Source organism: Pseudopipra pipra, chromosome 16, assembly GCF_036250125.1.
Source record: "Pseudopipra pipra isolate bDixPip1 chromosome 16, bDixPip1.hap1, whole genome shotgun sequence".
In the NCBI taxonomy this organism is placed as follows: domain Eukaryota; kingdom Metazoa; phylum Chordata; class Aves; order Passeriformes; family Pipridae; genus Pseudopipra; species Pseudopipra pipra.
In genome coordinates, this window is record NC_087564.1 from 6711115 (window position 1) to 6735779 (window position 24665).

Below are 24665 nucleotides of genomic sequence, written 5' to 3' on the forward strand. Positions count from 1 at the left end.
AACCAATCTTAGAACTGTAGTTATGGATACTTAATTATGCATTATGTGCAATCCATGTGGTGTAAGTTACTACTGTTACTTATGTAATAAAGTGCACTTAATATTACAGTCAGCATTTATCCTATAGAGAGTGTGTGTTTGTGTTTATGTGCTGTTTAGCCATGTAGTTGTTTGACCAAAGAAATAAATGTAGGATTTATCTCTGAGGATAAAAACCTGATCTTCATTAATTTCAGGTGTATGTATTTTTTTGCCATAAGCCTGTTCTTGCTGTTGGCCACTGTAATTCTTTCCTCAACATGATAAAAGCTGGGGGAGGGAAGTTTAACTCGTGTTCTCCCTAGGAGTTTTTGTTGTGTTTTTAGTAGACTTCATCTTTTATTTTTCTGAAAGCTGCTACCTACCTGTCAGTATTCCCCTGGCTCTCTCTGGATATGTCAGAGTGAGGATATCTTCCTTTGTCTCCTCGTGGAATCTGTGTTTTGAAGCTGGCTCTGTTCTCAATGTGTCACTGGTGTTCAGTTTACAGACAGCTGTGATGGGGCCAGGCCTACAGGAGTGTGGCACCAAAGGCTAAACATAAGAAGAAACTCTGGCTTCTGCTGTAAAATGTTTTCATTACTCAGTGCTGTGCTGGAACTGGTGAAGTTTCTGAAGTAATTGATGCAGATGTTTCTAATTTTTATTGATAAAGTTCCTTTTAGGTTCTGCAGTGCTCAGAGGGACACAGTGCACATTGTACTGTATCTTGCCTGAGACTCAGGAAGAGAAATTAGATGGGACAGTGTGTGATAACTGGTGCCAGTTCTCTGAAGAGCCTCTGGCTCACATGTGAACCTGTCATAGAGCCCATTTTCCCCCCCAGTGTTAGAATTTTTTTCTTTCTCCTGAGTATTTATAGCAAAACCAAGTTATCAGCTGCATTCCAGTAGACTTTTCAGGGACACAGGTAACCATAAGGACATAGGATTCAAACCCTTGGAAACTAACAGTGAGTGTGGGATGATACAAAGAATCTGTAGGGCATTACAGATCAGTCTGTACACTTAAAATGTTTTTGACAGCTGTTTACATCAGTTATTATTTAGTTGAACACTGTAATTGTAATATGATAAGCATTTTAGAAGCTTTTTAAAGTTATGAGGGAAAAGTTATTTATTTTAGCCCTCCAGTGAACACTGTACATAGCAAATGTTTTGTAACAATGTGGCATCTGTACCTATGACAGGATTTTAGGCTGTTTATCTTATTTTGGAGGGAAATAGGTTTCAGAGCTGAATAAGAGCTTTTATTGAAAACATTTCTTGAATGTTTTGAGAAACTCTTCAGTTACATGTTAAAGGGCAAAAGCCTCATCCTGGTATTCTCCACAGAAGTCGTGATGGCTTTTGCAGTTTTAGGGTTTTAGGATCCATTCTGTCTAAAGCATGATGCAGTGCTCAGAAATTGGGAAAGTTTATGTGTATTTAGAATGATGACAGCTTTTGCACTGTCCACTGTGCAATGGCTCTTACTGCACAGAGCTGCTACTTGCTAAATGTTCACTTCCCCACTTGTCTTAATTGTTTTCAGCAGTAACAGTTTGGGGCTTTTTTGTCCTTGTTTTTTTGAATAAGTAACATTATTAGCATGATACCAAGTAACATTTTGAATGTGAATTGTTAGGTAATGGATTTGACTTAATTAAAGGGTCTGTTTGTTTTAATATAGTTGAAGATATGTTTGAGGTGGTTAATTCCAGAACAGACACGTGAAAAACTATAAAAAGGAAAGCTTATTGAAAGGTCTTCAGGCAGAAATTTGCTAATAGTTCTTTTCCATTCTGCTTCAGGCTGTTTCTTATGAGAGTAATGGACATACCATATCTCAATTTGGAAGGACCAGACTGTGAGTAGCTTTTTTCATTGTAAACTTTGTACCATTCTGACAAATTTCCTGGGGGAAGAAGCGTAAAGATTAATTATCATGTATGTAAAGCATGGGACATCAGCTGTGTTTAGGTTACTGGCCACTTATCAAATGATTTATCAAATGTGTCCCCCACTTTTTTCTTTAACAAAATAGTAAATCCATAAATTCTTCAACTTTGACCAGAGAATTTGCATTATAAAGGGGATTAATGAGAACAGATCAAGTTACTGTTGCTAAATGTAATAGTTGGAAATTAACAGCTTTATGGTTATTTGGGGTTGTTATTCTTACATATGATGTGGGATCTTAACACTTTCCCCCTCTCCCCTCACCCCAACAGTAAATACAGGATGCAAACTAGAGAATAGCAGATGGTTCTGAAAATCTTGTGACCACTTTCCTGTGTAATTGATGTGCAGCAGTACCTTTACTTAACTTCAACCTAAACATCAGAATTCTTTTGCCACATGCAGTTGTGATAAATGGAAAAATATTACTTGAAATATTTAAACATTTCAAGTTATTTCAGCTTACAGACCTGGGGCTGTAATGAGTTGATAACACATTTATATGAAAGCAGATTTTACTAATGTAAATGTCCTTACTGTTATGGGATGTTACACTATGAGGGAGAAAACTTTGGATAAATGTTTCCACTGATGCCTTGACTTAAGAAAATGTGAAGTCGTGGAGGTCAGTCTAGTCCTTGATTAGATGAAAGCTGAATTTTATACTGTGAAATCAGATACACAGATGTCTTAAAAATGATACCCATCTGGAAGCAACACTAATGTGAAGTTTTCCACTCCGTGCATCCGAAAGCTCAGACTGGGGTGTGACTCTTTATTAGATGCCAGTTTAATAGTAACAGACTGCAGTTCTAGAGAGATGCAAGTAACTATTGGAGAGGAAAATATATGCTGTAAGTGCATATATTTAATTTTTAATTCAGTGAGGTGGTCAGATCGCTGAGCTCTGGCTCGGTGGATCTGTTGGAATGGTTATCTAATTATGTTGCATACTTCCTTCCCCAACTGTTTGATATTGAGTGGAAGAATGGATAAATACTTTGGGTCATTGAGAGAATGCCAAAGCTACTAATTTGTAAAGATGCTACTTCCCCTTGCTAGCCAACTTACAGGATTGTTTTGATGCTTTGCCAGGAAGAGTTGCCAAGAAAGAGTCTGCCTCTGAAAGTGTCTGTTTTATCTGAAAGCTGCTCCTGTAGAACACACTGATGCACGTGTTGGAGGGGAACCTGGACTAGGGGGGCTTTCTAAGCTTCGAGGCAGAAAGCACATGTAGGGCTGGCATGTTGGGCTGGCTGGTTTAGAGGCTTTTCTTGCTATTCTGAGATGTAAACACTGCTGCAGGTCAAGGGTGCTGTGTGGTTGTTGTTTGTGGGGGACACAGACAAGTAAAGCCGTGCAAAGAACACAGTGGTAGGTGCACTTGGAGACTATATTTTTAAAAAACAGATCAGCACAGCTCATAATTTTTTGTCATAAATTTTGATGTGTTTGTCAGTTTGTTTGTCCTGTAGTGTAATAGCAAGTTTGTGCAATTTTCCCAGAAATAATGGTTTTCAATAACATATGCCAGGCTGAATAGTATTGAAAAATTAAGTGAAAGTTATCCTAATCATCTTCTTTTGTTACTGTGTATTAGAAAGTCCTTTAAAAAGAATGAAGTTGCTGCACAAAGGGACTGCAAGGCAGAATAAGAATCAAATATTTCTCACCTGACTGGGTAGAAGTTATAGAGGTTTTAACAGCAGATCTACAGTGAATTTAGGAATAAACTGATACTGGAAGATTAGGAATAGTTTCTTCTCCCAATCAACAGGAAAAGGCTGTAGTAACATCTGAAACTGGAGTTATTCAGGTTGTAATTTTCTACTACTGGATTACAACTAGTTAAACTTGGAGTTGCTGGCTGTTCAGTAGGCTCTCCAGCAGTAAATTGATCTGCAGTTGCTTGTTAAGACAACTTGTGCTTAACTTAAAATTTTTTGTGTCCTTTTTGTTTTTTCAAGTAGCAGATTCAGTTAACAGGACTTCACCTGTGCTCATGAAGGAATTGCTTTCTTTAACTACTTGTGTCTCTGTCCAATCTGGGGTTGCTCTCAGCTGCTCGTGTAGAGCTGTAATTTATTAGCAGGGGGGGTCTGGTAAACTCAGGCTAACCTGGGCTTGTTTTGAGTGAAACAGGTTAAAGCACTTAGCAATAACAAGTGGTTGATGGTCTGATTTTGGACATGTGCTCCTTGAATGAGATAAACCTTGAAAAACTCTCCTATTTTAGTGCTGAAAGCTAATGAGATGAGAATGAAGAAAAGTTTGTGTTACGGAAGAATTCAGGGTAATTCACTAAGATGTAAGTCAGTCCCTGTGTCTCTGTACCCAAAGAAGAGAGAAGTTTTTCCTGCAGGTGTTACCAGGTGGCCTAGTTAAAATCTGATCACAAGCTGAGTGTAGTTAACTGTTGAGTTACCTTCAACAGACTGGAGTAGTATATTGCAAGGTGGAGCATTGGTACTTGATGTAGTTTTGTAGATCTTGGCCTGTTTTCTTATTTAAAAAATAAGAAAGAAAGATGGGGAAAAAAGCTACCTTACCACATTGGATGACTTTTTTGGATATTCTAAAGACACTGATTTTAACAAATGCTTTCTTTTGTTTTATAGTGCAGCCAAAACGAGATCATGTTCTTCATGTTACTTTTCCCAAAGAGTGGAAGACTAGCGACCTTTACCAGCTTTTCAGTGCCTTTGGTGAGTGATATAATCTGTATTTCCTCACTTTTTTTTTTGTCATTAGCAAGTGCTTCTGGTTTGTTTTGTTATTTTTAGTATGTGGATTCAGACTTACTCCTAGTACAGGTAACAAGGAACAGCCTTTTGTAATTTTTGAACGGTGTCCTATGGACTTCCTTCCTAGTGATGCATTAAAAATGCCTGCCCTGATTAACTACTCTTTAGAAATCTTTATATGTGCTCATTGTTGAATATCATGGATCTTTGATCCTTTTATTTACAGCCTCTCCTGGGAGGGTTTATGTGGAGGTGGATAAAGGGAATGGGGATTGGTGTGAAAGGCAGATCGAGGCTTTAGGAATAAGGTTCATCCTGCAGTCTGCATAAAGCCAGACTCCAGCTTAGGTGAGTCTGGACAAGCAAGCAAGCTTGAAAATAGCCAGTTGGATTTCAAGATGTTGAACACCATCCAAGACAGAAGAAACAAGAGAAAAGCTGTTTAATAACTAGGGACGAGTAGTCCTGTTGCTCCTTTACTAAGTAGAAGTATAAAATGCAGGGACATGGAGCTCTGAACTAGTTGCCAGTGGTTCCCCTGATATTTGACTCAGTGGTTTGGTGCCGTGTGCAGCGTCTCTGCACCTGCAGTGTGGGGCCAGTCTGATGGACAGAACTGTGTAGTCCCTATTGGAAATGTAGGATGTGAGACTGTAAAGAGTGGCAGAGGTTCTGTTGGGGGTAAGGAGCGGCCGTCTGGACGGTGTTTCCATGGGTTTCGAACCCCCAGCTCACAGTTCTGCTCTCCCCGACGGCGCTGCCTCGGCTCGGTGTGACGGGGACAGGCCGCCAGGGGGCGCGCTCGCCCACCGCGCGGCGCTCCCGCTGGAAATTCCCGTTTCCCGGCGTTCTGGAGCCGAACGGTTCCGTGTTCGGGTTTGCAAACTCCTGGGGTTCGGGTAGTACTTAATCTGTATTTTGATTTAGGTCTTACCGCCGTGTTATCTCAAAATAAGCTGCAGATTATTCCTTCCAAAATCCTGGGAATACCGATGCTTTTCCAGTTGTAGGGGGACAGAGAGGCAGAGTAGTGCAGTGTGAGGTTAAGTGATTTGCCAAAAACCAAAAAATATGGCAGCAACAGACATGAATTATCCGAATTCCTTACATCTGTTACAGAAAAATGTTTTGAAATTAATCAGCTGTTGTACTGAATATCAGTATTAATTGTAATCTGTAAAAAATTATTCTGAATTTGTTCTAGCCTAGAATGAACTGAAGCAGAACTCTAATCTTCTATGAAGCTTCTAATGAAAGCGGTGAAACAGCTGAAGGGGCTGCAGTGTCAGCCTTGGAACTGGTTTAGGTTTGCTGCTCTAGAGGGGTGTTCATGATCCTGAAATCCTTCAGGACTCTGTGCATACCAAGGGGACACCTGTTCCTGCAGGATGTTTTTATAGTCTCATGGGTGAATGCAGTTTCACTGCACCAGTACTTGCAGTGCTGTGCAGTCTCTTGGCTTAGGCTCTGTTTCTTTAGATTCTTAAATTTGTGTCGTTTATTTGGTCATGCTGATGTGAAATCTGAAGGTATTAAAATACAGCTTTAGTATATAGCCTTCACTTCTACATAAATGGATGTCTTTGATGGAATTTCGGTTAAAACTCATACTATAAATGTACTATAAAAACTGCTACTTAAAACTTTTCCAAGTGAATGTAGTCAAACCTGACTGCATGCAAATGCAGTGCAAAGACTGCATTGTATTTTGGGAGAGCATCAGAGTCGTCCTTAAGAGGGAGCTAAATGCTGATTAGTTACTTCTAAAAAAGCCAGTCATTTGTGTGTTTAAGTCATGTTCTGGTAGTCCAAGCTCCTAGAGTGTTAAGTGACTTTGAAGTACATTTTTGAGACATGTTTTCTAGTTTTGTAGACTATGGTGTGTGTTCCTGCTAATCACTGAACTGCAAACTCGCTCTTTAACTTTTCTTAAAGAAAATGGAGCTTGTAAAACGTCCCTTTCAAAGGTGACAATCTAGTTTAAGTAAAACTTACAGCACACTACATATATATTAAGTGTTCTTCTAAGCTCGTGTTCATATAGATGTCTGAGCTTTGAATGTTGTTTTTTTGGTTTGTTGGTTTTTTTTCGTTGTGGGGTGTTTTTGTTTGGATTTTGTTGTTTTGATTGGTTTTGGGATTTTTTTTTAATAAGGTTTTAAAAATTTTACTTCTGTTTTTTCTCTGTGTATTTCTGGCCTTTCCTCCTTCTTCTCATGCCAAGGTTTCCTTCAGCTGTTCTTGCTTTCTTTGTACCGTGTCTTCCTGCCAGAAAGGTGGAAGCTCTTAACCCTTTTCAGTTTTTCACCAGGAATAATTTGTGTTTAATATGTGCTTCAACCCTTGTTCATAGAATAAAACTTTTATATTGTCTGATGCAGTCAGGGTCCAGGAACTGTTTGCAATTCTGTCATGGTATCAATGTGGGCAAATTTTTTTTGTGTGTGTGATAAGAAATTGTGTATGGAATATATTCATAAACTTTTTTGGTTAAATGAAGGCCCATATAGTCCTAATATCTATACTGAGTGGTTAATTGCCAGGAACAGTCAGGTAGGGAATGTGTAAAAAAGGAGTATAAAAAGGAAAATTTTATTTTGTAGATTTTAATGTTGTTTGCGTGTTTAGTTTATGTAGAGAGAATTTTTGAATTTATTTACAGAAAAAATGCATGTTGCTTTGTGCCTTCATCTCAGAAGCAAAAAATCAGATTTTCATCTCCTTGAGCAAAGGTGTTTTATTCACTTGATAATTCTTTACTTGACTTCCCCTTTCTTTAGCAAAGGCCATTGTTTGACGTTGTGTGTAGCAGTGAGCAGACAAGGGTCACACAGGCCAGTATCTTCAAAGTGTTGAAGCCATTTGATCCATTCTAGAAGTGCAGAGAGGGAAGTTTCCTGCTTTATTTCTTGGTTTCCATTGCAGTGTGTGGCTCATCTGCATTGGCCTTGCAGTAAGTGGCACGTGGCTCTTTGATTGCTAAATATTATACTGCAAATGCAGATGCATTTGCTTTTCAGAGCTTTATTCCTATTTCACCATACTTGAAATGCACAATATTTACTGAGGGCTTAGCAGTATTGCTGAATGATCTAATTTATTAATCTTATCTCTCTTAAATTCTTGCTTCTTAATAATAATGAAATGTGACACAGTGTGAAAGGAGCATCTCTTGAGCATGGAGAATTGCATAAGAGCATTTGCTGCGGTTCTCTTCAGATTGCAACTCAGCATCCACTGTTTAATGTTTGACTTTTTCTTTAAATTATATATTTAAAACGTTTAAATCTGAGTATAAAGGCAGCATGTGTTGGCAGGCATCGAAACCCCTAATTAGCTAAAAATACAAAGTCAAAAGTCATTTAGAGTGCAGCAGCCTTTCTGAAACAATGACTAAAATGATGTGCCATCAATAGGTTGGATTTTTATTAACTTATTAAAAATAAGTACTTAGTGAAAATATGGGCACTGAATTCCATTTGAGTAGCTGAACTTCAGGAGATTTTTTTTGTCTGTCACTGATCCTCTTTGCTGTTTTACACCAAGGGCAAGATGTTCAGGAGAATTCTCCTTTCTGATCTTTCTTTTGGTCTGTTCAGGGTAGAGTGGAATGAATTAACTGTATATGTAGGAAAGGGACACAGGGCAGCACTGCCACGTTGAAGAGTTACAAGAAATTATGGTCTCAGCTGTGTCAAATGATTTCTAGAAAATTTTGTAATTAGTAATGCAGAAAAGGAGAACTTCACAGATGCAGAAATTTAGAGTGATAACTTGTGAATGCATGTGGAACAATGTTAAATTGTGCAGTAATTTCTATCATTTCAAGGAAGCTCAGTGTTGGGTCCTACCAAATGCACAGTTTTGAGTTGTAATTGTAAATCAGGTCGGGCTTTTCCTGGGTTGTGAAATGTTAGAGTCCTGCCAAAAAGGTGTTCTCTCTACAGCAAAGACTCTTACCCACAGGCAACAAAGACCTATATTCTTCAAAGCTGAATTATGAGAAATTGAATTTATTTGCCCTAAAAAGTCTTTAAAGAAATTCTAACATCTAACTTCTTAGTGTAGGCTCTCCTTAATAGCAGCCTTAGCCCTTTAATATAGGGAAATGTCAGAAACCATACTGAATTAATTATGGTTTTGGCAATGATCAAAATGATTATAACTTAAACTCCTAAATAGCTGGCTACTCAAATACATAGCATGCAAATGAAATCTATCTAGGCTTTTATTTTTTTATAATTAGAAAATCTGTTTATAATCTGGCTGGATTTCAGAAGAGACTGCTATAACCTTGTAACCTGTAGGCTAAATTAGATTTAAATAGATTAAACAACTGAGAATAAATGTCTTTTAAGCCTTTTTGCATCATTGTCTTTAACCTTGTAATGTCTGAAGGTTAAATGGTGGTGTAACATTATATATAACTTGATTTCCTAGCCTACCTGAAAAAAAATGGCACCAATTTTCAATATCTGAACTGTACTAACAGTAGAGCACTTAGATGCAGACAGGAGATGTAAATGGATTTCAGACTATAATAAGACTTTGTGTCTGGAGTGGGAATCCTTTCCTCTGTTTTTGCTTGATTATGAGCTCTTTTAGTGCTAATGTGACATTTTAAGCCGTTCACACAGAAAATGCACTAACTGCTTGATGAATAGAGGAACTTACTTCCAGTCACTGTTCCATTGTAACAGCTTCCAAATGAGGGCCATGATTTTGTGCATTTGTCCTTATATTGACCCAAATGAAGTTTTTATTGCACATGCAGGAAATGATGGATGGTGGGATCCAAACAAACCAGAGTTTGAAGATTTAGTGTCACAATAACTGGAGTTCCCCATTCGTGTGATCAATCTGCTGCCCACCCCGCTCTACTGGAATTCATCATCACCCAAAGAGCTGGTTTTATCTGAGTCAAGGGCTGAAGTTCCCAGCAAATTGCTTCAGTTGATTGAGTAGAATTATATAGAACCCGTGAAGGGAGGACATGAGGGTCTGAGGGTGTGCAGGGTGCACATGCAGCCCAGAATTTCTGAACAGTTCCAGGCCCATGTGTGTGCACTGCACACCTTTACAGTGGGCAAAAGCCTTGGCAGGTGCAGTAGCTCTTAATTGACTCTCTTCTTTTATGTCATGTCACATCAGATAAAATCTCTGACTGAGCCTAAGATAAAAATAGTCATAATAATTTGTTTTGCCTTTTCTAGGTAACATTCAGGTGTCGTGGATTGATGATACATCAGCATTTGTGTCACTGAGCCAGCCAGAGCAAGTACCAATAGGTGAGTGTTGCTGGATTTACTTTGGCATTAAGACTTCAACTGGCTCCTGTAAAATGCCCTGAGCCCACAGGGTCTGTGATTGCCATGGCAGAACCACTGACTTGGTTCTGATGCTCAGAGGAATTAGACTTTTATAGTACCAGCACATGTGGGGCAGCAAAGACAAGCCCAGACTGGACTTGGCTGAGAGTTTAGTATTTCATTCCATGATCCTCTGAGTCCCTGAATCTGTAGGTAGAGCAATAGTGGTTCCTTCACTTGGTGGAATATTTATTGAGGCTATTTATTGTTTGCACAGAGGAGAACTGTCAAAGACTTTTATGGTCTTTGCCTCCAAATATCCTTTGGGCTGATACATGTTTGGATTGGTTTGCAAGGAAGAAATGAAGTGAGAAGCCTTTTGGTGTATTGTAGAACACATGCAAAGTAATAGTTTGAATAGTCTGATTTGCTGATGTGTCTACAGTTTGTGCATTTACAATGTGCAATCTCTCCAGAGATTTTTCAATTTTTATTTGACTTTATGAGTTTAGCTTTGAAAAAAGTTGATGGGCATAAGTTCTATAGGAACTATACATTTAACCTTTTTTCTTGGAAGTTCATTGCATTTGGATTTTTTATGTATTGCTCCTTGGTTTAGATCTTAGGAGAGGGGGTAGATTAAAGAAAAAAAATTGTACATGACTGAATAAATACACTCAATGAACCCACATTTCTAATTCACATAATTAGGACAGATAGCAATAATTTACTATTTACAGTTGTGCAAGGTACTCTAGAAAGAACCATTTTCAGTATAAGAAGCACGGAGCAAAACATTATCTAAATATCATCATGAAATATGGAATAAATAACTGGAGAAACCATCAAGAACTAATCAAGAACTGTGTTAAAACAGAGGAAGAGTCCAACATCTCTGAATTTACTGAAAGTATTTCTTCCAGTCTTCTTGGTGAGGAGGGTTTTTACATTAGGTTTTTATGTTGTTTTGGGGGGGGTTTTAGTTGTGTATTTGGGTGGAGGTTTTTAAGGTTTTTGGTTGACTGTAGTTGGATCCACAAGCTCGTAGTGGTTTCTGTAGTTCCTCTGTATGTATTTGAGGACTGACTTATAAACTTAACTTTTGGGAACAGTGTCTGGGAGTGGACCATCATAGATGAGCATTTGGGATGTGTTATGGTAGTGCCATCCCTGTTCACTGAAATGCTTCATCAGATGTTGTGGAGCCAGTAAGAGCAGCAGTATTTGTAGCATTTCTCATTAAGTGGCTGAAATTTTGTTGCACTTAAGAGGTATCCTGCCAGAATTCTCATGATTAAGGTCTTAAAAGAAAAAAAACACCAGATTAGTAAACCCCACTGAGTTCCCCATCATCCATGTTACTGAGCTCAGATAAAGAGGCTTTCAGGTTCTGGATGCACAATCAGTGCATCTCTGTAATTCCTTATTAACCCCCCGGGGGTGTTTATGTCCTTCCTCATCCATCCAGGGCTCTGCAGAGGATTTGGAGAGCTCTCCAGCAGCCTCCTTACAACCATTGCTCCATAGCACCCAGAGCCATTGTTTCTTCATGTATGTGTAGATATAAGGGTGATGTAACTTCTGGTGAGAAGCTCCAGATAAAGAATTATGTCAGGTAAAGCCTTCCTAGAAGCTGCTGCAGTAAATTCCCCACTGCTTTCACCTCAGTTACTTACCCATTGTCAAAATGCTTGGTGTACACATTACCAGCACTTCTTTGTTTTTATTGGGTGGGTTTTTTTGTTGTTTTATTTTTGTTACAGCAACTCTATATTGTGGAAAGAACCGAATGTGTGCAGAATATTTAAACTGAATCTTTCTGGCACTGTTCTGTCTGTGTGTCTTTTTTTTTTTTTGGTGCTCTGACAAACAGGGAGGCTTGTTCTGTGGCCTACATGCTAGAAAACATGTTATTTGTTTGAAAGCTCAGGTGATTATAGTCCTTTATAGATTTTATGAAATCAGGTCAATAGATTCTCGTAGTGAAAGCAGTGAGCCAACCAAGCTGATAAACTACAGCAACCTCAGTTACCAAAAATCTGTGAGATTTTCACTGTAAAATTGCTAAAAAATCTTGGGGTTTTTTGTTTGTTTTGTTTTGTTTTGTTTGGGGGGTTTTTTGAGTGGTTTTTTTTGTTGTTTGTTTGTTTTTTCTGTAATAAACAGGTCATAAAATTAATTCTTTTATTCTATTTCCTGGTCTTAAATTCTTTAATGAACTGCTTTGGCAATAAAAGTCACTGTTTGTACTTGTGATTTAGTGAGATGTGCTTATGTGAAGAACCTAGGAAAAACTAATAATGTGGCCTGGTTTTTAACCTGTTTATTTAAATGTCTTCTGGACTGTATAAAAAGCCTTGGAGAACTGTCAAACAGTGTGATACAACTCAAGATGTTGTTGCAGACCTACTTCTATGCTAACCTCTTAAAGATATTTCTGACTCTGAGCTGGTATTGATACATATAATTGAGAAAGCACTTGTGCAACAAGAGCATTTATTGGAACATAAATGGATTGAGAACACGAAGAGTGTTTGGAAGTTTTGATGAAGTGTTCAGGTTTGCATTATAGATGAGTCTAAGCACTGCAAAAACCTCCAGACTTACTTTGCACCTTTTTAATAAGAGAATTGTGTGAAAAAGCTATGAAAATAGGATCAGTTTTGTAATAACCTGCATGGAGTGTTATCTGATTCTAGGTCTACCAGATTTTTTAAACTCCATTTATATCTGGAAGGTGTCTTTATTTTTTAATTGCAGCAGTGATCCAAATACTGAATATTTGGCTGAACTAATGTAGAGTTATAGACTTGAACAGCAGATGATTTAAAGACTGTTCTGCCATCCTTCCATGATGTACACACTCAGGATAACCAGCTGATGGATCTTTCTGGTTTCTTAAAAACTTATCTCCAATGCCCTTTAATTTTGTTCAGATTTGTAGGTGTTAAAAGACAATTTAAAATATGATTTGCTGTAGTACTAGTTTTGTGTAACTGTATTTAAGAGTTGTATTGAAATTCTGATAGTTGTCTTTCACATTTCAACTAATTAATTATCATGCTTAACCTCTCCAATGGCAGACCTCCTAAAATGTGACACTTTGTATAAGCTGTTTCTGCTGTGCTCTGCTGAGCTTTGCTGTTTCTGTTGCTTCTAACTCTCCTGGCTTCAGGTATTTCAAATGGACTAAAAGCTTGTTCATCAGCCCCCTGGGAATATGTTGGATTTCTCATGGTAATATGCATAGAAATTCCTTTTGAATGTGTAGGTAATAAAACGTATCTGTTCATCCCCCAGTGCTCTTTAAAACAATGTTCCTCAGTTAGGTAATATTGTGGATGGTAACCATTAAGCCCTGGTCCCAAACTGATTGATAAAACATTGGTCCATGTGCTTTTCTGTTTGAAAAGGATACATTTGATCAGCTGAATTCAACTAATGAGCAGCTCTTCGAATTTCCCATGGGAATCAGTAGTGTGGGTGTTGCCAGGGAGAATGCACATCCCAACTGTCTAATTGTTAAAGTGTTACCCTGAAGAACCTAGGAATCTTTGCAGAGTGTAAAAAGACTTGTTTCCTCTTTTACTTATTTCCCCCTGAAAAATAAGTAGGGGAAAGGGCAGTATTTTCATAGGCAGTTTTGGAGCTGCTCCTAACTTTCAAACTGAGTATGGCATGTTTAAAACACACAAACCAGAAACCTTGGAAAACGAGAGTCAAGACTTAAACTTTTCATTTTGCTGCCTATAATAATGTCCAAGAATCTTCCCTTTCTTTGGTTATTCGTGCGACTCACATATTGGCAGCCTCTCTAATTTATTAGGAGTAGAAAAGGTTTGTTCTTGTACCAGATCATGTTACCCTTTACAGTCAGAACATAAACTTCAGCACCTGAAAACAATAATGGACATTAAACACAATCTATTTTCTGCTGGAATTTGCTGTTCAAAGTAGGTAATTAATAAGAATTTGTTAAATGGTTGATATTCCTTCAGTTGGACGTCTGGGAGACAAAACTTTCTGTTGCCAAGTTGTGCTTCATGTGGGCTCAGCATTTGTGTGAGACATGAAGCACATACTTGTGAAATGTGTGGCAAAAGATAAAGCAGTGTGTGCACTGGGAGAACAAACCCCAGAACCAACTTTTGGCATACAATTCTGGCTTTTAGGTCTTGCATTTGACATGGTTATATGTTAATGAAAATAATGGGCAAGTTTATCAGTGGTACCTCAAAAATATACATGATTTATTTTCCCTTGGCAGTCAACACTTGCACTTAATTCTTTTTACCTAAGGCTCAGGTGTGCAGTTTAATAACATCTATGTTCTGATTATGAATAACTTCTGCAATATTTTAAGACCACTGGTTCGATTTTAGAGTAATTTTAACTTGAGAATCTTCCTGGGAATGTTTTTCTTGCTGTTTTAAAATGCAATAAATACACTTAACTTGAAATTTTAAATACATGTGAAAAGCAACTGCTTGTCATAAATGGCAGGCATTGAAATAATGTTAAGTTATTCCATGTGTTGGTGCCCTGATACATGAGCTCATACAGAATTTAGTGTGTGCAGGATATCTTCTTCCTCTAGGCTCTGAGCAGGCCAATGTATTTAGACAGCAGGGGAGCAATGGACTAAAGCAGGTGCAGCAGCTGAAATTGTGATGGCCTTTCAGTGATTTGTGTTTAAATCATTAATCTTTCTGAACTTGTGAGTTTTTCTCAGACAGGGCTGGACTTTATGGCTTATTAGTGCTTTATAAGGTTTACTGTAGAACCCTCTACTTAGCATGAGTGCTGACTACCACCATTTCAAAATATGAAAGCATTTTGAGATCGTGCATCTCACTGAATTTGAGGAAAGGGCAGGTATTATGTACTGTAATACCCAGACTCTTTGGAAAATTACATTACAAAAATTCACATACTGTGTTCTCACCCAGAAGTTAATGGGAAGTTTATGCCAGGAGGTTGAAGCAAGGTGGGGGTCGGTCTCTTTTCCCAGGTAACAAAACAATAGGACAAGAAGAACTGGCCTGCAGTTGCACTAGGGAAAGTTCAGGTTGGATATTAGGGAAATGCTTTCACTGGACTGGTTGTCAAGAATTGGAAAGGTTGCCCCAGGGAAGCAGTGGAGTCACTGTCCCTGGAGGTTTTTAAAAGGCACGAGACCAGGTGGTTTGGAGCAGGGGCCAAGGAGCAACATGGGATTCTCCATCTTCATCTCCTAACAAGAGGAAATGAGCTGAAATCAGACTGTGTGTTCCATTTCTGTCTGAGAAGTCCTGCAGGTCTGAGCTCTCTGGGCTTTGTGCGATAACAGACACTGTGCCTTTCTGACCAGAACAGAAATGTTCTGGACATGTTACACTTGGAATTTGTACATACACGGATCTGAACACTTCACTACTCATCCTCAAAATTCTGCAGTGTTTATTCAAAACCATTCCTGTACTAGTAAATACAGGGATTGAGATGTAGTGAATTTCTGCTTCTCTTCAGGAATCCTGACTGCAACAGGAAAATGAATTACTGGTTTTACAGTGGAACCAGTGGTATAAATCATATCTAGAGATAGCTATTGTACAACTTCCAGCAGTACTGATGTGGAATTAAGAAGACAGATTATAGACGTGCCTTCAAGGCACCTGCAGCCATACTTTTTTCTCATCAATTAAGAAATAAACAAAAAAACCCCCAAACCCAAAATGCCCTTTGTACTCTGTAAGTCTGAATATATTAGTTTTCTTCTTAATGTAATGTTGGAAGCATCGTGACCACCTTTTCATTTGATTTGGAGTTTTTGAAATGAGTTGAAACAAAAGCTGCAAAATGTATTACTGAGGTATTTAAACAGGGCTCAAAGGTTAAGTAGCTTGAATTCTTTCAGTATTTAAATGACTTCATCTTTAGGGGAGTTAAAATCCTTTATAAGAATCTACTTACATGTGCATAGCATGAGATGTCTCACTGGACTATACTGTCATCTGTGTTCTTCATCAAGAGAAATATTTTAGGTTTAAACGTTGCCTAAGGATCTTTCCCTTTCTTTGCCATGCTTTGTACTTGGCATTTTTTCTTTCCTCTGTAAAACTCTTTTCCTTCAGATCACTTATTCATTTTTCCATTGTCTCCAGCATGGAGATCCAAAGGTTTATTTTAGTTTGCTCTGTAGCTTGCCATCCTCTTCATAAAGTGAACAGCTGCTTTGTCACTGCATTGATGCTCCCTGTTCTGGATTCAGATACCAAGAGAGATGACAACCTTTGTAAAACACTCTTATTTTACATCTGTTTTAGAAGAATGTGCCTATGCAGATTCTATCTTAAGCTAGTACAGGAGAGGAAACAAGGGGATGGGCAGCACTATGTGCAAACTGGTGTTTTCAGTTTTGATGCAGCCTGCAGATTGTTGCTGTTATTAAATAGAATTCAGAGACTATGGATCCTTCAAATTGTTAAATTACTTTTCTCCATCAGTCTCTAATACATTGATTCCTTGGAGCAAGAAAATGCATCTTCACCATCCTTGATTTCTGTTTCTGTTCAGTCAGTGGTTTTTACTAAGTTGAGATTTTCTTCATGGATAGTGAAGATTAATGTAGTATTTTACCTCTCTTCATTTGTGAGTGTGTTGTTTTTGTTGTTGTTGTTACTAAACAATTTTTTTTCACAATTTTTGTAACCAGACTGGAGAAAATGGCCTAATCCACTACACTTAGTTGTCTTTTGGAATTAACCTTTTGTCAGGGCTAAGAGTAACATACTCCATAGGGCAATAACTGCTACATAGTTACTCCCAGGATTGCTTCTTTCCTGCTAAAGAAACACAGTTGTTTAGATGCAGCATGGCCAGCCCTAGAAGGCAATAAATAAGGCTGTGGAACCCAAGAGTGACTAATGAGAGTAAAAGAAAATGCTGCCTTAGCTGCTCACTAATTGAACAGTCTGAGGCAGCAGCCCCGTGTTTGAAGTAGAACATGATCAGATAAGGTTGAGGCAGCATCATACAAAGGTCACTTTAAGGCTTCACAGGTGAAATTTTACTTCAGGATTTCATAAGCCTGAGTGTTCAGTATGGCAGCCTTAATCTGTATAGCTCTCTGTATTTGTTTTATTTGAATATTGTTGCTTTTCTTTTACCTATTTTACCTATAGACATATTTGCCTATTTATTAAGAGGCTTAATATTGTCAGTGGCCATCTATCAGGATTTTGCTCTGCATAAAAGCAAGGACTTGGCAAAAGAGTATCTTTGTACACATTCCTGTTGGATCACTCAACAACTGTCAGCCTGCTCAATATCTTGCCTGATAACTAGAGAAGATGAGTCCTCCAGAAATGCTTTTCCTAAAATAATTTGCAATTGCTGTTATTCTGCTTCAGGCCTGCAGATAACGTGTGGTGAAATGCAGCCATGTAGAGTTGGTTACTAGGTCAGGTTTCTCACAGGAAGAGTTGTCTCCTCTCTTAAAATTTTAATAAATAAGGAAATAACTTCCCTAAGTTCTCTTTAGTATGTTAGAATTCACAAAGCATTCTAGCAATGCATTTCTTCTGCTGGCAATGCAGAAGGATGTAACTGTATTTGCTTTGGTTGGCAATATGGACAGCATTCATCAAAAAAGCATCAGAGAAAATGTATTTTAAACTCTTACAGGGAGCTGCTCTTCAGCTCAAGACCATGCAAGATTGATTTATGTGTGTGACTCCTCAGACTTCTCCATATGCCTTCATTTCAATTGCTCCATGATGAAGCAATATATTCAGCATGTAATATTTTATATTAAATATATATGTATATATTTGTGTGGCTGTGTGACATATGAATGGGTTGCTGTAAAATACATGCCTTATTTCAAGAAAGCAGAGTTGTCTTTGTTCGAAAATACCGACTCTTACACAGATTTATTTTTAAATTATTTTTAGCCTGCATATATTTTTATTTTTTTTTCCTTAAAAAAGGACCAAGTATATCAGGGAATTAAATGGCAGACCCATAACTTTGGTTCATAGTTTGTAGCAAAACAAATAATGTGAGATGGTTATTGTGTTTTAACAAATGACTGTGTAACAGATGATCCATGGTAACGCCGTGCTTGATTTTAGCAAGTAAAAACATACTTGAGTTTAACTAAACAAATGTTACCCCGAGGAATGTGGGCTGGCATGCAGCAAACTCCAGTGAGCCTTAGTAATTCATTCATGGTGCCTGCACCATAACTCCACGGGCAATAAATATGCTCCTAATTCCTGCAAACACATCCTGGAACTTCACAGTTCAAAACAAATCTAAGGGGGGGGTTTGCCTGACTCCTCTTGGTTAGTGCACCAATCTCAGGAGCTGTTAATCAGAACTGCTGCTATTTATGTTTGGTATTAAAATTAAATATACAACACTCTTGGCCCAGTTTTATGTGCATTACAAAGACTTTGCAGCAGCAGCATCTCTATGCCATGGCACATATTATAGGTACTTCATTTCACTGTAACATAGCAAATATACAGAATAGATGATCTGTCCTGAAAGAGGAGGAAAACCAAATCCACCCATCCACCCATATTCCTCAGCTTTTCTGAAATGCAGTGTTGGAGCTTGCCATTTCTAGTCCTTGGACCAGAGGTGGCACAAAATACCTGTACTGGAGATAACAACACTTCAGCTAGAAAAGAAAGTTGGCTGTGCATCTGAAATGGCTGCACAAAAATTGGAAGTACATAATAAAATCAGGATTTTGTCTCCACTACAATTATGGTATTTTTAAAATGTGAATTTTAAATTCACATTTTAAATGTGAATTAAAATAATGCCCCGATTATGTGAAAAACAATCTGGGGTTCACTGGTTTGGTTTTGGTTTATATTTAAACTGGTTTACTGGTTGGTTTACAATACTTTCTTTCAGAGAGTTAGGCTGGAAACAGCAGAAGACACCAGTTGACAGTCAGTTTAATTTGCTGATTCATCTGTTACAGTGATGGCATCAGGCCAGAGCTTGGCTCGCTCGCTGAAGGCTGAGAGCTGTGAAGATGCTGGGACTTGAAGGAATGTTGTTAAATTGTTGCTGAGTGGAGGCAGTGAAAGTTTTTTTTTTTCCTTTATTTTTAAAGCAATTCTAATTTTGCATTGACAGAAATCCTTCTACCTTGAACTGACAGTGTTTTTTAGTTAAATTGAGACCAAACATTAGAAAGATACAAGTTTGGAACAGCTGGATATTAGTTAAGTGCTTCTTCCATGGATATCTTGTGCAACCAAAAATGCAGCTCAAATAAGCTTATGTTTCACAGCAATCAAACAGAGTTTTGGCAAAGGCTTTGCAAATGTCGTCTTTTCCTGGCAGACTTGCAAAATAAACCTGCTGGGTTAAGTAATGAGACTAAAAGGGAAAAAATCCAGGAAATCTTTTTTTGCCAACAAGCAATCTGGAAGAGGGTTACGACTGAAGAATTGATCGTTTCTAATTTAAAAGAAGCATCTTAAGTAGATTTAACTCTTTTTGCATGAAGTCCGACCCTCAGAAGAGTTCTGAGCATCTAATTCAGACACTGAGACTTTTGAAAGAGAGTGTGGCATTTGGGGTTGGTTTTGTTTTGTTTTTTTTTTTTGTTTTAATTGCTAACAATGGAACTAGAAATGGTTTACATGAACAGAACAAACAACTCGCTGCGTCCTGCTTTTCAAAATCAGTTATTTCAGGGGAGGACACGCTGTCATTTCAGTGTTCTGTGTGTAACATCACTCTTCTTCTCCACAGCTGTAAACACCAGCAGGTATGCTGAAAGTTATAGGATCCAGACATATGCAGAATATGTTGAGAACAAACATGAAGACAAACAGACAAAGAGAAAATGCACAGAAGACAGTTGGAAGGAGATGGAGAGGAAACGGTTAAAAACTCAGTGCACACCCTACATCTCCCAGAGTCGCTACTACTGTGTTAACAGGTGAGGGGACTTCTGCTTTGCCAACTCTAATATTTTTATTGCATTTTTGTTAGAAGTCTGGCAATTTTCAGGTAGTTCTTAACTAATAAATGAGGGTTTTTTCCTGCATTTATTTCTTTGCATATAAATCAATAGTGGTCCATCACCTGTCGCAAGATGAGAAGTGAAAGAGCAGAGAGAATCTCATCACCAATGTGATTAGACAGATTTTTAAATTCTGGGATCTTGGGGACAGGTCAAATCACAGCTTCTGAGCTCCATGTAGCAGCATCATTCCTTATAACCAAATTAAAAAGTTTATTTTCTCTATTCATTTGATACTTTTGAATGGCTTCTGTCTTCTGATACTTAGCTCTCATCTTATAACCTTTTGAAGGCCATGCTGGTTTTTGGATGACTTTCATGGTGATAATAGTGCAGCAAAGAGGGGCATGAATTACCTTCTTGAGCAGTCCTGATGAAGTTGTCCTTATGCTTCAGGAGCAGGATGGCAAATGATGATACTTACCTGGCCTTAAGCTTATGGTATAAAACCTGAACAGGGTTTTAGTTCATTATTGAAGGACAAAATTAAGTCAGGACATGCTGCTTTTGATTCTGGCACAGTCTATTGCTGTATGCATTTCTTGTTCCATTTTAACCCTCGTCTTAATGACAGGTTTGGGTATGAGGGTAACAGGCAGCTTCTTTCTCAGTCATCTGTGTAGCTGTGTGTGAGAAGGGTCTTTCAGTGTTAATATAATTGTATAATTAACCTATCAAGTTATTGCCATTCTTTCTATCAATTCTATATGAAAATATATGAAAATAAGTTTAAGTGGAATGTACAAGCTACATTTCTCTAAGGTGGTGTTTTGGTTTGGTTTTTGGGGGAGAATTCTCTCTCCTTCTCCACCCTGTGGTTAGACAGACCAAATATAATGGTCACAAAACCAATGCTGTCCCTTTTGCTGTATCTCTCTTGGGAATGCTATGACAAGTTCTAGCTCATTATATCTTCCAGTAAATGTTGTCTGTCATGTAACAAATATGCTCAACTTGTTCTGTTCTTGCCACTGACATAACCCTGTGATTTTGCAGGTGTGTATTTTGGCCAGCTGTCAGATATTCATGGCTTTTGTCATGGTGGGAATTCTAACTGTGTTAGAGACGTGTCTGATTCAAAAAACCATATGGAGGAACCCGGTGATAAAATCCATATCAAATGAAGTTAGTTTAATGGAACTGTTGTACTTAGTGAAACTTGGGAGTGTGTGCTGTGGAGAGATGGGGGGCTCTACAGATTGTCCTGGCAGCAGCTTGCTTCTGGCTCAGGTTTAGGTCTGGCATTAAGTTGGTATCACAGGTTCTAGGCAGATAGTGAGGGTGACAGCTGATGGAAAATAGTGAATGCAGAAAGCTGATTTGCTGTTGTCTTGTAAATAAGTTTGAGAATTGCCACATATGTATAATTTGGAAAATCGCTGAATAAAATTTTCAGTGGATTCTTTCCTTTGAAGTTTGACACACCCCAATGAGTTGTTTGCCTAAGCACTTAATCTTGGCAGGTTTTAATATATTTTTTCTATCTAGTGTTGTCAAATTCCACAAGAAGCAGCTTTTTGGTTTTAGATGATCAACACTTAGATAGCCTTGGATAGAAGGCATTATTTTGTTGGCAGACCTTCTTTTATAATTGATGTTACATGAATTTTTGTTGTCTTCTTACTCAGTTAATAAAGTGATTTTGTTCTGTCCCAAATTCCCTTTCATGCAGGTCTTTTGACATGAATTTTATTTTTATTTGTTACTAGTTAGATTGTATTCTTTTGTCAACTAATCTTTTGTAAATGCTTCCTCTGGAGTGTAATCTGGTTAGATATAATATGGAACTGCAAACCATGTGGTCTTTCATTTCACTCAAGAGGAACATTTTCTTTTTGTTTTCAGGCAAAGGTATATAAAAACACTTATATTTTTATATATTATATTATTATATATGATATATAACCATTTTAATATAAAATATAATAACTATAGCATAATATTTATATAAACAACCAGGACAAATATATATATGTGCATTTATATGGGTGTATATTTGTCCAGATTAGTGTAAGTCCTATCTAGCTGAGCACTCAGTGCTGTGATGTATCCAGCAGCTGATCTCTTTTAATAGCTTCATGTTACTACATCCTTTATTTATTTATTATTTAATAAGCTTGCTGGATCAGTTCTGCCAAGGAGCACAGCTGCAGAGTAGCTGTTCCCCTCCACGACGACGATGTGTCCTGGCTACTTTTTCATTCAGCAATGGAGTTGTTGGGTGTTTCTTGTAAGGAACTTTGTCTTAAACTGCCAGATTGATAAGTATGTAACAAAGGTTCTTTAATCCCTGTCTTGCTGAAAAAATTGTAGTCCCATATTATAGAGGAATTACTCTTCAGAAAATATGGTGTAATGGTATTAATAGCAGTCACAAGGTAAAATCACTTAATGTGTGTTCCTTCATACTGCTACTGCTAAATATCAAAATTTATCCCGGTGGAAATATGCCAGATTATTAATGTAAGATGGAGCAGTAGAGGGAAAACTGAAGCATTTGACAAAACTTGAAGCAGTAACTCAGCTCCCCTTCTGTAAAGCCTTGGCTGTTCAGAACACACAGGACAGGGTGGAACTGGCTGTGCTGTGCCAGCTCTGCCAGGGCTCTGAAACGCCTGCATGTGAGAACCTTCCCTCAGCAAAACAGTGTTAAACCATGGAAAAGTCAAATAGGGTATGTTCTGTGTAAAACTAAGGATCCTGCCCTACTTGTACTTATTCCAGTTTTCCTGATCATCATCTAGGAATAGTAAAATAGAATAAGGCCAATAGCAAAGGACTAGTGTGAAGCACAGAAAGTGATGTGTCATTTTGCCTTGCAAATTTTGTACTTAAAACTGCAATAGCTGCATCTTACTTTCTGTCAAGTCAGGGTGCTGTTTGTAGCACCACTTCCTTGAATGTCTTAATTTTGCTGGAGATTATCTAATTTTTGAAATGTTCAAGTATTTCTACCTATGATTCTGTTTTTTACAGAAAGGGTTTTTTATAATGGTTTATTATCAAATAAAGGATAAGAATTGGGAGAACCCAAGTCATTAAATATATGGATAACAAATATTGCAAGCCAGTTATTATAGTAAGCCAGTATTGTGGTGTTATTTCACGTGATTTCACCTGCTCTTAAGCTGAAATGACTGATTTTTATGATGGATCAGTATCTACTCCCACCCCTCTAATTTTATTCAAAGTCTCAGGAGAACACAAGGTTTATGTTTTTGTTTAAATGAAATTTATTTGAAGTTGAAGGTCTGCATATATCCAGGCCAATTCAAAATGTTCTGTTGTGATGAAGTGTTTCTTTTAAAACTCAAAAGTGCTTTCCCAAAACGGAAAATGTTAAATGCTGCATCATCATAATTGTTTTCCCACCTTTTGTCCCCCCTCCACCTGCTGATTTTTTTCAAATTAATTATCAGAGCACTCTTTGGATTGCTGATATTTAGTATTTGAAATGACATTCCAAAGTCCATGGCCAGTTTAATCAGGTGGAGTCTGTGCCCTTTCTGGCAGTGCAGGACCTCCACATGCTGTTGATTCACCCCGCTGTGATCAGTGCTCGTGGTGCTGCTCAGACTGCTGCAGTTCAACTCAAAGGCTTTGGGATTAGAAATCAACAGAGAGAAATCCAGAACCAAATGCAGGTTTCCTGTTTCTCCCACCCTCCTGCAGTGCCATTCATCCTCACCAGGTTTGCCTGTGGGCTGGCAGTGAAAGCAGCAGAAGGGAGAGCTTGGGGAAGAAGGATGAGTGGGAACTGTTGGGGAAGAGTCTTGGGACCCCACTTCCCATTATCCCTGGCTGATGGGAAAGCTGTACTGTTCACTAACTAAATCTGCCAACTGGCAATGTATAATAGGCTTTTGTTGTGGTGGGCCTTTTTTAGTTGGTGGTTTCTCCACTAAAAACTTGGCTAGTGATTTTATTTTTAAAATGAGAACAAGCTCCATTTCGATATGCAAAAGAAATTTCAGAGCCTCTTTAAATATATTCTTTAAAAAAAAATCAAATTATTGCTTGAATAGCTGTTGTACATGCGTGTTTTGAAACCTAAGTGTTGTGTAGTTTATGGATGGTGGAAATCTCTGTCTCTAAATGGTTCAGGTATCCAGAGTTTGGATAAATAATAAAGGAAGCTGATCTGAATTGGACAACAATATGTATTAGTGTGTTTGAGTCTAAACAACTAAACTTTGTTTAGTTGTTTCTCAGCAGACTAAGGAAATTGAGACAGACATGTGGACACATCCAGAATAACGGGTATTATTGGAAAACTGAACTTTGCTCCCAGCTGTTCTCTAACTCGGATATGCAGCCATATTAATTTACTGCTAAGTTCATAAATAATATTGCTGTAATCTTGAATCTTATTTTCAGTTAAAGAAGAATAACACAAAAAAAATCAACCCTTAGCCATACAATCAATGGAGGAATGTAAAATAAAATTAATATGTTGGGAGAAAGTAAGACATCAACAGTTCTTGATTATAAAATTATAATTATAAAATTATGTTTATTTTGTATTTTGTGCTGCCACTTTTTTGGTGGTTTCCCCCCCCCCCCTAAAGTATCTGCAGGAGGAATGTAAGGCCTAAAT

The 24665-nt window shown here is 37.9% G+C and overlaps 1 protein-coding gene across 4 annotated transcripts in view; it reads left to right on the forward strand.

Moving 5' to 3' along the window:
• The window catches only part of PARN (poly(A)-specific ribonuclease), a 48529-nt gene that overhangs the window by 18684 nt on the left and 5180 nt on the right, over positions 1-24665 (forward strand). For all 4 annotated transcript variants that reach the window (XM_064672831.1, XM_064672830.1, XM_064672833.1 and 1 more), the window contains 4 exons: positions 1832-1887; positions 4598-4684; positions 9937-10011; positions 19795-19984. In XM_064672831.1, coding sequence (XP_064528901.1) covers positions 1832-1887; positions 4598-4684; positions 9937-10011; positions 19795-19984 — 408 coding nt within the window. The remainder of the gene's footprint in view (positions 1-1831; positions 1888-4597; positions 4685-9936; positions 10012-19794; positions 19985-24665) is intronic.